This window comes from Propithecus coquereli, unplaced genomic scaffold, assembly GCF_000956105.1.
Source record: "Propithecus coquereli isolate 6110/MARCELLA unplaced genomic scaffold, Pcoq_1.0 Scaffold802, whole genome shotgun sequence".
NCBI lineage: Eukaryota > Metazoa > Chordata > Mammalia > Primates > Indriidae > Propithecus > Propithecus coquereli.
This window is the reverse complement of record NW_012154197.1, coordinates 97998-112070: the sequence shown is the minus strand read 5'-3', so window position 1 is coordinate 112070 and position 14073 is coordinate 97998. Positions and strand designations below refer to the sequence as shown.

General features: G+C 41.0%; 1 protein-coding gene across 1 annotated transcript; it reads right to left on the bottom strand.

Moving 5' to 3' along the window:
- Positions 1-7543: 7543 nt before the first annotated feature.
- LAMTOR5 (late endosomal/lysosomal adaptor, MAPK and MTOR activator 5) lies at positions 7544-12817 on the bottom strand. The gene is made up of 4 exons (XM_012663366.1): positions 12627-12817; positions 11632-11693; positions 9625-9742; positions 7544-7867 (listed from the first exon to the last, which is right to left on the bottom strand). The coding sequence occupies exons 1-4, from the start codon at positions 12815-12817 to the stop codon at positions 7807-7809; spliced, it is 432 nt and encodes a 143-aa protein (XP_012518820.1). The 3' UTR covers positions 7544-7806.
- Positions 12818-14073: the final 1256 nt, after the last annotated feature.

Below are 14073 nucleotides of genomic sequence, written 5' to 3'. Positions count from 1 at the left end.
GATGCTCCCTCTGTTTTGAATGCAGAAGACAGAAGATCCCTGTGACAAATCCAAGACATAGTTGATTCAGCTGACAAAGTAGTTTTTAAATTTTATTTTTCTCTGTGGTATAAAACCACTGGTACTGTAATTACCGTCCCCCCCACCCCGTTGCATATGAAGTGTGCCTGACATAACTAAGGACTTGGTTAGCTGCAAAGCCCGACCTCTGTGATTGTGGGGTGGCCACTCCTAGCACTGTGCTCAGTGTCCTTCCTCCCAGGTCTGCAAGCCAATTCCTTGGGGAAGCTATGCATCACCCTCCTGGCCTCTGGGTGAGCTCTTGATTTTAGAGAAATAGAAAGGGAGGGAGAGCCTTGAGTTGAGGAATTCCCTGTATAAGGCACATGCTAAATGTAAATATTCTAAGAGCTAAATAGAAATGACAAGAAAATGCAATACCTCCTCCTTGAATGATGGATCCTGGATGAGAAAAAAAAGTTGTAAAGGACAATAGGAAATTGAAATATCCACTGTATAGTAGAGGATACCATACCAAGGATAAATCTCTTGGGTGTGATGGTGGTGGTCTTGTGGTTCTGCATGAGAATGTTCTTGTTCTTATGAGATGCATGCTAAAGTATTCAGGAGTGAAATATTTCACTATGCTACTTCCTCACAAATGATTCTGTAAAATAAATATGCATATATAGAGAGAGAGCAAAAAGAAAATGTAACTGTTCCGAGGAAGGAGTACAGCACTCGTTATTTCCCCGTCAGGTTGAAGGCAGGCTGTTTCTTACTGGAAAGGAGAATGAGCTGGCAGGGTGTGTGGAGTGGCCATCTGGTGAGCAGGCTGGACGGGGAGAAAGATGCTGGTCATCCAAGACGTAGAAAACCAACCCAACACACAATCTCGTGTCCATCTTACCTTCGATGTGGTGTTTCAGCAAATGAATTCTCCACAGACGAGGCAATTTGGAAAGAAAAATAAATTATACTATTTTCTAGAATGTTACTCTTTGTAAGGCATTTTGTTTTGCTGCACTGTGAAAACAAGTGAGCATTGTGAGAGCCGAGGAGTGCAGATCCGGTTTAGGCACTCCTGCCAGTGGACTTTACTTCCTGAGGGGAGGAGGGACGTCTATGATTTGATGTCGTCGCAGGCCCTCCCTCCACCCACTGTTACTCAGAAAGTAAAATTTTTCACCCTGGGCTCAAAAGCAACAGAGTAAACCAAGGGGAAAGTCCTTTTGATGACTATGCTCAAGGCAAGGGGTGGGGCCCCAGAACTCTAATCCGTGCTTCTGTAGAGTTCCTCAGGGAGATTCTCAAGACGTGCTTATTTTATAGGAGAAATACACAACTCTCTCAGAGGTGGGAGAGACATTTTCTGGGCCACAAATGGCGATCTTCAGTAAATTTAGCCCATTGGTGTGGCCTTTTGTGTATTTACTACAGATTCTGGTTACTAATTTGGGGTTCCAGGCCCCATTTTAATTGCATTTTTGTTGCCTTAACTTCAGACGCTTCCCACAAAAGATGTATATTGTAGTAATGTTAATGAAACTTTTTTTTTCTTGTTGCATTTTGAAAATGGTTAAGGCTGAGTCTCCTAGAAAATTACTGGGATAATTCAAGTTTTTTTTCCCATTTCCTTCCTCTGTTCCACCCTCCAAAAAAAAAAAAAAAAAAATCAACAAGAAATTGGCTTTCATCTCCTCACACCAACATTCCAGATTTTAAACTGGAGTGTATTTTAGGCCAAAGTGTGTATTTTTTGTTTTATCTGGAAAGTCTGCACATAGTTATGTATGTTCCTTTTTAATAAGCAGGGGGCTGCTCAGGTTCTTAAAACAAAACTCTATAATACTTTTTGACCAAAATGCTGTGGAAGGACAGCTTAGTGGTTTGGGAGGTTGCCCTATAAATGTAACCATGCAAAGATTATGCAGTTATGTGGTGCTGGTGGTAGAGATCAAATAAACATTCAGCAGAAGGCAAAACCCCAAAGAGAAAAGGTGAGTGTTTCTCAGAGAGCTGTTTGTGATTACTAACAAACTCCAGAAAACTTTTTGTAGTAAACATCTATAGAATTGATTTTTGAATTTTTTTTGGTGGCATGCTTGTTGCTCTTTTAAAGCAAAGCTGTCTGTGATTCTAACCACAGGATGAAATGAGGCTAGGCTGTGTATTGATAGGGAACTCTGATGGTAACTAAGGCCTGGGTCGGATTTGAAATGTGACAGAACAGTGAGTCATTCATAGGGCTAAGAGGGCTTCAAAGTCCTCAGAGCTGAACTCCTTCAGACATATCTTTCATACAGGTACATTAACAGGAAGCCTCGAGACCTAGTGGGAAATGCAGACTTTGTTAGAATCTCAATTTTGCCATGTTTTAAGCCTGGAGATGCTGGGCAGGTTGCCCTCTCTCTTTCCAAAACTGTAAGATGTGGCTGATACTATTTCACAAGGTTGTTGTGAGGATTAATGAACATGTGCAAGGAGACTGCATATTAGGCCTACTATTGGTACTTAGTTTGTTAAAAATAATTCTTTGTAATCAGATGGGGCCTAATAGCAAGAACAAAAAATTCTTAAGCCACCTTTGGGATATTAGTTAACATTTTGACCTCTGTACCCGATTGACTTAATAAAGCTTATAGGGTCTTTAAACAGTGATAATTCCGTCAACCTCTAATCATCTAACTCTGGCCCTAAAGCTATTCAGCAAAAATGCAGCGTGATTTCCTTGGTCACTGCTATTACCCTCATTCCACTGTCAAATATAGCCCATGGATAATTTTTAACACTTAGGGACTTAGAGTTTAATACAGCACTACCATCTAGAACTAAGATTTTATGCTTAGCTGAATCTTTACCTGTCCTCATTCAGTCCTTGTGCAAAAGAGTTAACACAGCTTTCCTGAGACTCCTATTCTTTGAAAGTCCTCTTTACATGATTGGCCTCTGGCTGGCAGTTGAGACTTTAGATTTTAGGAGGGTTCCCACCATTCCCTAAATGGTAGGAGTGGATCACTGTGCCTAAACTGTGCAAACAATATGGTTTATGCTAACTTGCTTTCCTTTTTGGGAATGTGCAATTTTGCTACATGCTAGGCAGAGGGCGTGTGTATGACCAGCCCCCTTGGGCACTGAATCTCTAATGAGCTTCGCTGGGTGGCAACGTTTCACAGTTGCTGGAGGAGTGAAGTGCATCCTGTGTGGTTCTACTAATAGAGAATTTTTGGAAGCTTGCTCCTGGTTTTGTCTGGTCTTTGCCCCATCCTCCTTTTCCCTTGGCTGATTCTACTTTGTATCCTTTCTAAATGCTCAGTCCTGCGTCCTAGTGAATCATCAAATTTGAGAGGTTGTATTAGTCTATGTTCTTCAGAGAAAGAATAGGATATTCTCCAGAGCAAGAAACTGGGGAGGTGGGGGTGGGGAGATAATGAGATTAATTTACTGTTGTCGACTGAAGAAATGATGAGGTTGATAAATTTGGAAAGGAGAGCTTTATTTCTCATAAAGGGTTGCAGCCTGCCGGGTGGCCGTTCTGACAGGCTGGACAGCATAGCCTTGGGCAGAAGCCACAAGCATGTACTTTGAGGGAGGAACAATAGGAATAGGAATTTATGCTCAGTAGGGTGGCTAAATATTATACATATTTAACAAATTATAGGAGGAATCATGAATATTTATGAAGGTAAAAACAAGCATATGCACAATTGAGCTTCATGCTCCTTCATGGGGTCCATGTTCAGAAAATGGCAGCGTTACCATGATCCGAGGGTGGAGTTTTTGGCCCTCAGTGAAGCAGTGTCAAAAGGTGAAGCAGTGGACATGAAAATCCCTACTGTGCATACTCTGTCTACTGGTTAGAACCACTCCATGGTTCGTGGTCTCTTTCAGTTGCAGTGCCGAAACCGCAGAAAGGGAGAAGTGGATCACAAGACAGGTTTGTGTTTAGCTCTTAGGGAAGAGAGCCTGATGGCTGTTAGTGAGGAGGAGGTATAATAGGCACGTCTGACCTCCCATCCGTCATGGCTGGGAACTCAGTGTTTTGTTTTTTTTTTTGGAGGGGGGACCCAATTTCAAGGTTTCTCTGGGGTCCCCTTGGCCAAGAGGGGGTCTGTTCAGTCAGCGGGGAGCTTAGGATATTTAGTTCACACTGTGAGGAATTGGCACACATGATTATGGAGACTAAGAAGCCCAAGATCTGCAGTCAGTGAGCTGGAGACCCAGGAGAGTCAATGGTGTAGTTCCAGTCCGAGTCCAAAGGCCTGAAAACCGGAAGAGCTGGTGGTGGAAGTTTTAGTTGGAGTCAGAGGGCCTGAGAACCAGGAGAGCCAATGGTGAGAGTTTCATTCTGAGTCTGAGTCCAAAGGCAGACGACTCAAAAGATAGGAAGAGAGAAGGAATTCTTTCTTAGTCTTTTATTTTGTTCAGGCCTTTAAGGGATTCCATGAGGCCCACCCACAGTGGGGAGGGCAATTTTCTTCACTCAGTCTACTGATTCAAATGTTGATCTCATCTAGAAACACCGTCACAGACACACCCAGAAATAATGTTTAACCAACTATCTGGGCACCCCGTGGCCCAAGATATTTTGTGTGTCAAGTTGACACATAAAATTAACCATCACAGGAGTGGTCTTGGGAAACCCTCATATGATCATACTTGAGCTTTAGCTCTGTACAGACTGAAAAATCAGCCATCTCCAGCCTGGAGCTCTTTCTAGCACAAGTCTTATGTTTCATCAATGAATTAGGTACACGGTATCCTACCTCAAAGAATGTTGCGAAGAACAAATGAGAAAGTATGTTAATTTATTCATTTCATCCTATAAACAGTTGCCTCCTATGTGCCAGACATGCTAGACAAGAGAGATTATGTGTTAAACAGAGGGCGGCATGAGATGTGGCCCAAGAGGCGGGCAGGGGCTGAATCATTCAGGGCTTGGAAGGCCATGGTAAGAACTTTGAATTTTATTCTAAATGCGATGGGAGGCTCCTGAAGGAAGGTTTAGCACTGTGCCTGGTACATAATGAGCACTCAATACGTTTTTGTTATTGAGGATTACCATCAGGATGCAGAAATTCAATTTCAAAATATCTAAAATCAAACCCAATCATCTTTTCTCTGTAATCCTTCCCCTCTAAGTTGACTGCGTTTTTCTAAGGCACCCCATTTTTCCTGTCGCCTGGATTAGACAATTCAATCATCTTCTTCATTCTCCTTTGTTCTCTTTCTGCCAGTTTCCTTTTTGTCTCTCATATTTGATCCTAAACTAATTATCTTGCTGAGCCTATTTCTTCTCCAAAATGGTGATAATACTTTTTAAGACTGAGGATTAAGTGGACTAATAAGTTCATGTAAATTACTTAGATTATGTCTAGCACGTAGTAAAGACTCCCTAAAAGTTGGCTTTTATTACTTTGGGCTAGGAATTGTGTTACAGCCCAACCAGGTTCATTGCCCACTGCTCAAGAGGAAGCCAATACAGTGAGACAGCAGGGTTTACAGCGGAGAAAGTTTAATATTACAGGCGCCATGTGAGGAGATGGGAGGAATTTCTCAAATCCATCTCCCCAAAAATTTGTGAGAAAGGGATTTGAAAGATAGTTCGGTGGGCAAAAGGCTAGGCAGTTGGGTCTGTTCATTGCCTGGGTTCAGGGCGGAACCATAGGGGTGCAGAAGTTGTCTTCTTTGCTCGAGCTGGTTCTTGGGTGGGCGTCACAGTGCCGGTAGAGTCAGTTCCTTGGTATGGGCCCCTTATCTGGGTGGGTCAGCCATTCCACCAGAATGCAGGGCCTGGAAGATACCTCAAAAACTAGTCTTAGGTTTCACAAGGGTGATGTTATTGATAGGGAAAGTTAAGAATCTTTATGACCATCAGCTATGTGACTCTTGAGTAGCAATTATAGGAAAGCAAGCTAGGGGACAGTGGCTGGTTATTATGCTTAGCTATGCCTGCGCCTTTGCAAAGTTTAGGCCCTTACCGCCGTTCTTGCCTTGCAGCCCTTTATTAATTTGTGAAGGGCAGTTTCAATTGGGAAATACGTGGATGAGCATGAGGAGGTTTTTCTTCTTAAAAAAATGAGCTCTGTCTACAGACTAGTCTCAAAATTCCACCTTTACTGTCCCCTGCTCCAAAACCCATTCTGCTAATAGAGTAAGGCCAGGATTCTTAACAGATAAAGTTCCTTGAGTTAGCCACTACCTCCCAGCTTTTTCACCTCCTGCTTCATAGACTAAAGCATTTGCTATTACCTATTCATTTTAGTTTATTCTGTCATTGCCATTTCCTTTGCCTATAAACTCCTTATTCCTCTTATTTCAAGTATCATTCTATCTTTTGAGGCCCAGGCCATACTACAAAACTCTCTTGTATTAGTTATATACTCGTCTATTAAGCAGTTATGTGACTACAATTATGTGACTACTGTGTACTAGGAAGTACTATGTCATAGGTGCTTGCAATAAATCTGCAAATAAGACAAAGCTCCTATCCTTAAAATGTATACAGTAGGGAAGAAAGACAATAAAACTAATATATGTAACTGTCACTATTGGTAAGTTCAGTGAAGACAAACATACATATATATCCCTTCTATTAAAGTACAAGCTCAAGGGCTAGAACCGTGTCTTATTCAAAAATCTTTGCTATCCTCACATAGCACCTTATACTTGTAGATGCTTAATATTTTTGGATAAATAATATTCTGGAGATTTTTTTTTACTGTCGAATGTTAAAAAGAGCAATTACAAATTCAACAAATAGAGGTCTTGTGTGCCTGCTTGTGTACAATTCTGTTGTTGAGAAATATAAAGGTTGAAGAGAATGTTGACCTATACATTCAAATGGTAAGTTGTTCTGGCCAAACATACCAATTTCCTTGGTGGTCTGGGTGTTAAGAGTACAGGCCCTGAGTCCAAATGGTGACTTTGCTGGTCCCTATCCCCTGACACTTGGATTTTCTTCCACCTCTGCCACCCATGAGACAGCAAGACAATCCCTCCTGTCACCCTTCTCGATATGAAGATGACAAAGATGAAGACCTTTATGATTCACTTCCACTTAGTGAATAGTAAATATATTTTCTCTTCCTCATGATTTTCTTAATATTTCTTCTCTAGCTTACTTTACTGTAAGAATACAGTACATAATACATGTAACATACAAGATCTGTGCTGAATGAATATTTATGTTATCGGTAAAGCTTCCAGTCAACAGTAAGCTATTAATAGTTAAGTTTCTGAGGAGTCAAAAGTTATACATGGATTTTCAACTGTGCAGGGGACAGAGGGGTTGGCACCCTAATCCCTATGTTGTTCAAGGATCAACTGTTAAGTACTTAATGATATTAGCTATTATGTTATCATGAGATAGGAGTATGCTTGACTTAAATATCCATGGACACTTCTGAGAGAATATAGACATTTCGGGAAGCTTCTGAAAGACAAGCCAGAACCAAAGAACTTTTCAAAAAAAATTACAACTTGATAATTGAAAAAAAATGAACATTTGGTAAGAGTTTTAAAAAGCCAGAAAAGATCCAAGTTTTCTTCCAAACAGATTTATTCAACATAACAAAATTCTGTATACAAAGTGACCTGGACCTGCTGCTTCAAAATACGATCCTTTCTTACTAATATCTTGATAGATTGGTCCAGAGAATGCTAAGAAGCAACTTACTCTAAAATAAATAGAAAAGTGCCCAATGTCCATTAAATGAATAGCCTAACTGTTGGAACTTTAGTAGCTCTATAAGATAACGTAGGTAGGATCGAGTCCCTATGAAAGGCTGCTAGAGAACTGGTATGTCAAGAGGCCATTTTGTGCACTGCCACTGTGATGCCATCATGCTTCTGGATCATAATGTTCCTGAAAGGCAAAGAGGAAAATATTCAGTGAAACATTACAAGTGGGACTTCGGCATAAGATTAAAAATGTTGTTTGGTCTAGGACACAACTGAAATCACAGTATCATTTTTTTTGTATGTATAAAAGCAATATATGAACATTACAAAACATTTGGGAAATGTAGAAAAATATAAAAATGAGATGAATCCTTAATCCCAATACATACAACTGCTGTTAATATTTTCCTGATTCTTTTTGTATTTGCATGTATACTATATAGTCATGCAACACATAACAATGTTTTGGCCAAGGATGGACCGCATATATGATGGTTGCCCCGTAAGATTACAATGGAGCTGAAAAATTCCTATCGCCCAGTGACTTTGGGGCCATCATGACATTGTACTGCAACACGTTACTTATGTCTGTGGCGATGCTGGTGTAGACAAACCTGCACTGCCAGTTGTACAAAAGCATAACACATACATTATATGCAGTACATAATACTTGATAATAAATGTTACTGGTTTATGCATTTACTGTACTCTACTTTTGGTCATTATTTGAGAGTGTACTCCTACTTATTATAAACTTCAGGCAAGTCCTTCAGGTGGTGTTCTAGCAGAAGGCACTGTTATCATAGATGACAGCTCCATGCCCCTTTCAGTTAGACAAGATATAGAGCTTCAAGACAGTGATGTTGATGATTTTGACCTTGGGTGGGCCTAGGCTAATGTGTTTGTGTCTTAGTTTTTAACAAAAAAGTTTAAATAGAAAAAAAGCTTAAATAAGGATATAGAGAAAATTTGTTTTGTGCAGCTGTACAAGCTGTGTGTTTTACAAAAGGTGTTATTACAAAAGAGTAAAAAAGTTAAAAAATTAAAAAGTTTATAAAGTTATAGTAATAACTTATTATTGAAGAAAAAATTTTAAAATAAATTTAGTGTAGCTTAAGTGTACAGTGTTTATAAAGTCTACGGTAGTGTATAGTAACATCCTAGGCCTTCACATACACTCACCACTCACTGACTCACCCGGATCAACTTCCAGGCCTGTAAGCTCCATTCATGGTAAGTGCTCTATTCAGAAGTACCTTTTAAAAAATCTTTTATACCGCATTTTTACCGTACCTTTTCTATGTTTAGATACACAAATACTTATCATTGTGTTACAACTGCTTAGAGTTTTTAGTACAGTAACATATGCTGTACAGGTTTGTAGCCTAGGAGCAATAGGCTATACCATATAGTCTATGTGTGTAGTAGGCTGTACCATCTAGGTTTGTGTAAGTACACTCTATGATGTTTGCACAATGACAAAACTGCCTAATGACGCATTTCTCAGAATATATCCCCATCCTTAAGCAATGCATGACCGTATATGTTTTTTTCTTTTTATAAAACTGATCATACTGTGCATAGTTTTGTATTCTTTTTACTTAATATTATTCTGAAGACCCTCACTTGGAATATCTTTAGTATTTCCATTACTTTAGAAGTAATTTTTATTCTCTGATTAGTTTTCCTTTGTGCTATTTATTACTTTTTCTTGGTAGACTGATAGTTCATGACAGTTTTTACTCTTTCTTTAAATATCACTGTGGCCTGAAAACACATTAGAGATTGATGTATCTGCTCCTGTGGTCTGAAGGATGAAGAACCTTCCCCAAAGTACTTTGAATAAGAATCACTGATGAAAACAGGGCAGACTCCAGTCAGGTTTACCAGAGATTTTTCTGAGCAAAAAGGAAAGGAAGGGATCTGCTGAAATCTACTCACCCATTATCTGATTCTAGGCACACCACGGGAATATCGGTAGGGTCAGAGGTCAGCTTAGCTGCTTGCTGGGCTAGAACAGATATCACTCCAGCATGTTCATCCGACAGGGTCCCACGGCCTGGCAGTGAGAGATATCATGTCATCTGATTGTCCAAAAATGAGTATAGAGCTAAACTAGTATCTCTCACTGAATTATTCACAAAAAAGTTCAGTTCATGGTCTCTTAGGTTAGGTACTGACATGAAACAATTTTTGCCTTATACTTAGCTGATTATATTAGCAAGAAAGCCAGACAACAGTTCTTAAATCAATAGGGCCATAACTGACGTTTTTTTTTTTTTTTGAGACAGAGTCTCACTATGTTGCCCGGGCTAGAGTGAGTGCCGTGGCGTCAGCCTAGCTCACAGCAACCTCAAACTCCTGGGCTCAAGCAATCCTGCCTCAGCCGCCCAAGTAGCTGGGACTACAGGCATGCACCACCATGCCCGGCTAATTTTTTCTATATATTTTTAGTTGTCCAATTAATTTCTTTGTATTTTTAGTAGAGACGGGGTCTTGCTCTTGCTCAGGCTGGTTTCGAACTCCTGAGCTCAAACAATCCGCCCGCCTCGGCCTCCCAGAGAGCTAGGATTACAGGCGTGAGCCACCGCGCCCGGCCATAACTGACGTTTAGTTTTCAAAGTCATTCCCATCACCATCTCTAAATACCTTCTCAAGCATATCAGGTACCTGTAAATTCAAGTCAATCTAAAAGTCATAAATTCATTTTATAGGAATCTTACTGAAATCACTAAGAAATTCAGAGGTGAGATTGTCAGAAAGTAGTCAATAAGGACAGAGACTTGTTGAAACTAATTAATTCCTCATGGTAAAACTGATTTTCTTTTACTGAGCTCAACCTCAAAGGATTTAAAAATCTTTACTCAGAAGTTTAGCTGTAAGACCACCTTGACAGCCTACGTGAATATTCTGTGAGCAATTCTTTCTGCTAGAATAAGCTAGCTGGCTGTTTTCAAATGTCAACAGAATTGGCTTTTTATTAATGTCTGTGTTAATCTGTTATACAATAACTAAATTGTTGGTACAAAAAATTTACTTTGTAATATACTTCTGTATATAAAGGCAGCACAAGGTTAATTGTGCATGGAACTAGTCAGGTAAAAGACGCGCCACCATGGTGGAGCCTATGATTTACTATTATTATATAAAACATTAACTGGCCAGACGTGGTGCAGTCTTTTGGGCCTTGAAGGAACACATTTAGTTTTTGATTTCAATGCCTGAATTTCAGTCTTTCCATTAGTAAAAGACTGAAAAAACTTGCCTTTTTCCTCCCAAATGACTTATTTGCATGTTAAACATAATGGAGTTACACAGATTACCTCTTTCAGTTACCCTTCCAGCAAAATTTCACAGCTTTAAAAATTTCTGCATTAGGATCAAGAATTCTTAAAGAACAACTCAGTGAAGAAAATGAGACTCGGAAAGGTTCTTTTTGGTCCAAGTTCACAATACTAGCAAATGAAAGAGCAGGGGGTTGGACCAGGTATGTCCAACTCTGAAACCTGTTTTACTGCTTACTCACTTATTGTTAACTGTAGTTGGACTGAAAAATGGCACACCACCCACCTTGCAGGATTGTTGTGAAAATTAGAGACAACGTATATAAAGCCTAGCAGCCTCAGCGAATGACATACATTCAATAAATGGTAACTGCTGTCATTATTTGAAGTCCTTTCTAGATCCAATTTAAAATTATTTAAATATTACTTTATTAGAGACAACTATTGCTAGAACTGCAAGGAACATTTCTACCTTCATAAATACCAATTGAAAAGTTTCAATTTTCTTATCTTGTTACTTGGAGATAATGTCTACTCTCACAGAAGTACCCAGAAAGTGGCAAGGAAACAGGAAATAAAAGCTGGAGAATAATAGCACACTAGGCTCTTACTCAACATCAGATGCTGTACAATACACCAAAGAGTTGGTATGAGAGGTACTTACAGCCCAGATTAAGTCCTTGTGAATCTGTGCACAGGACTCCAACAATGGACGGATTCTTCATTCTAATTCCAGGAACCCAGGAGAGACGATGCAGATGATGTGAGAAAATGGATTTAAATAAATATAACACATATAGGCTTTCTATCTACCAGGCATTAAATGCTTTAAATAGTGTTTCTCAACCCTTTTCATTATCACCCCCCAAGAGAAAAATTCAGTTATAACCAATTATTAAACTGGTTTCCCTCTAATGAGAGAAAAAAATTTGTCAGGTACTGTTGGGCTCTGGAGGGCCATAAGCATTGCAATATCTAGGATGTTTCATTTTTGTTAAAAACGCACATTTTCGTATACTAACTCATTTAAAACAACTTGGAAAACTCTAAATCACTTAAGTTGCCTCCCGGAGGAGAAGTAGGAAGCTGAGGGACATTGGGGAGAGGGAGGTGTCTCCCTGCATGCTTGCTTTTACCTTTCGATTCTGAATTTTACATATTACTCATTTGAAAATTTTAAAGGATGATTTGTATCTCCTTAAGCACCAAGTAACTGATAGGTTACACACAGAAACAAATGTGTGTATTTGTATTTGTGTATGTGTATTGTGTATTTGTATTGTATTTGTTTACACTGTACGGCTAGACTTTGCACACCTGGTGCACCCTTCCCAAATGTTAACCCGCTTCCTAAAACGCCTGCAGAGCAGCCCTGACCGTACCGACGATTTCAACTACATGATAGGCGGTTTTGGCCTCCAGGCCTGGACCCGGAGACTCGCTCGAGAGGGAATGTGCGGAGCCAGGCAGGATTTTGCAATAATTCCGGGTCACCCGCCCCGCCCCGCGGCCCCTGCGCAGGGCTCACCTCAAACCGTGGCCCAGGGGTCGCGCGGCGTCCTACAGACGCCCTAGGCAGCACCCAAGCTCGCGCCTTCGTCCCGCTAAAGTCCACCCGCCGCGACCTCGGGACAGACCGAAGAGGCCCGCACTACTCACGTGTCCTCCAAGTGCTGCTCCAAGGTCGCCTCCATCCCGCCGGCCATCCACCTCGGCCGAGACCCCAGCCGCACGGAGCGCCCTCCTACACCACCGGCCTCGGTCACGTGACGCGAGCAGGGCGTGGACCGCAACGGCGCCTCCAAAGGAACATTTATCGCGGCGCGACGTCCGCGTTTGCCGGAAGACATCACCGCGCTTCCGCCACCTGACCCTGGCGAAGGGTTGTGCGGCAGCGCTGTGCCAAGCTAGGTGGCCTGCGCCTGGCTGCCCTGCACAGACCGGCGGCGCGGATTATTTCCCACTCGAGACAGAGGTCTGCCGCTGGGCGCGGTGCCTCGGTTCCTTACCTGGCCTTTTGTCTCCGTGATTTTTAACCTTTGGACTCCGCTTCAACCGACTCTGAGACCTAGGGGCCAGATCTTAAGTTTTACAGTAACCCAGCGGGTCAGGCAGGATCTGACTAGGCGGTGGGGCAGGCACGGAGAGACACAGGACCCCTGGGAAGGGCTCCACAGGCTTGAAAGGGGAAAGACAAGGGACTAAAGGACGAGATGGAACAAGGTTAAAACCCCAAGATGGGTGTTGGTAAAGTGTCGGAATTTTAACAAGGACGTTGGTACTTAACTATGACGAGGGCTCAGGAAAGTGGCATTTGAGTCCTAACTTGTAAGGAAAATTGGGTAGGACTACTTAAAAATGACTTTAATAAATTAACTATAAAAGCAAATAAGAAATGGAAACCCCCACGGTCCCACGGTTCAGAGATGACTATTAATCCCTTGGAGAATATCCTTTCAGATAGTTGTTTTTCCAAATGTATACTTTTAAAGCTTTTTTCTTTTTTAAGCAAAGTTGACATACATACTGGACATACAATTCTGTGGCTAGTCTCATTCACCGAATTTAGCATAAATATCTTTCCATGTCAATAAGTATTCACTGGCAGCCTTTGTAATAGTTGCAAAATATTCCATGTTATAGCTATGCCTTAATTGATTTAATCAACCCCTTATTAATGTATGTTGCTTATAGTGGTTTTTGGGGGGCTATTACAATGTTGGTTGAATATCCTAATAGCTAAATATTTGTGCAGTTTAAAGTTTTTCTTATGATAAATTGTTAGAAATGGAATTTCTGGGTCAAAGGATATGGTCATTTTGAATACTTTTGATATACACTTAAAAAATTGCCCCCCAAAAAGATGGTGCCAGTTTACACTGAAATTGGTAGCATTTTGATGAAAATGGGAGTGTATCCATAGACTCTCCTACCCCCACGAGCCTCTGCCCACCTCTGTTCATCACTCCTTCCGCTAAGTTTCCTCCAACCCTCTCACCTCCAGCTTTTACTAACAGTCTACCTTCTGATCTGGGGCCCGGCTCCAAGGCCATTCTGGACTTGAATTTTGCCTTTTCATTCTCTTGCTGTCATAGTGAGGCTTGCA

Bases quoted from the DNA above. Each gene is read 5' to 3' on its own strand.
- LAMTOR5 (XM_012663366.1), bottom strand. From the start codon at position 12,817: ATGTCTTCCGGCAAACGCGGACGTCGCGCCGCGATAAATGTTCCTTTG. The intron at 11,694-12,626 runs GTGAGTAGTGCG...TCCTGGAATTAG, and splicing joins GAGCAGCACTTGGAGGACAC to AATGAAGAATCCGTCCATTG. The intron at 7,868-9,624 runs GTGAGTAGATTT...TTTGCCTTTCAG, and splicing joins TGCCTAGAATCAGATAATGG to GAACATTATGATCCAGAAGC.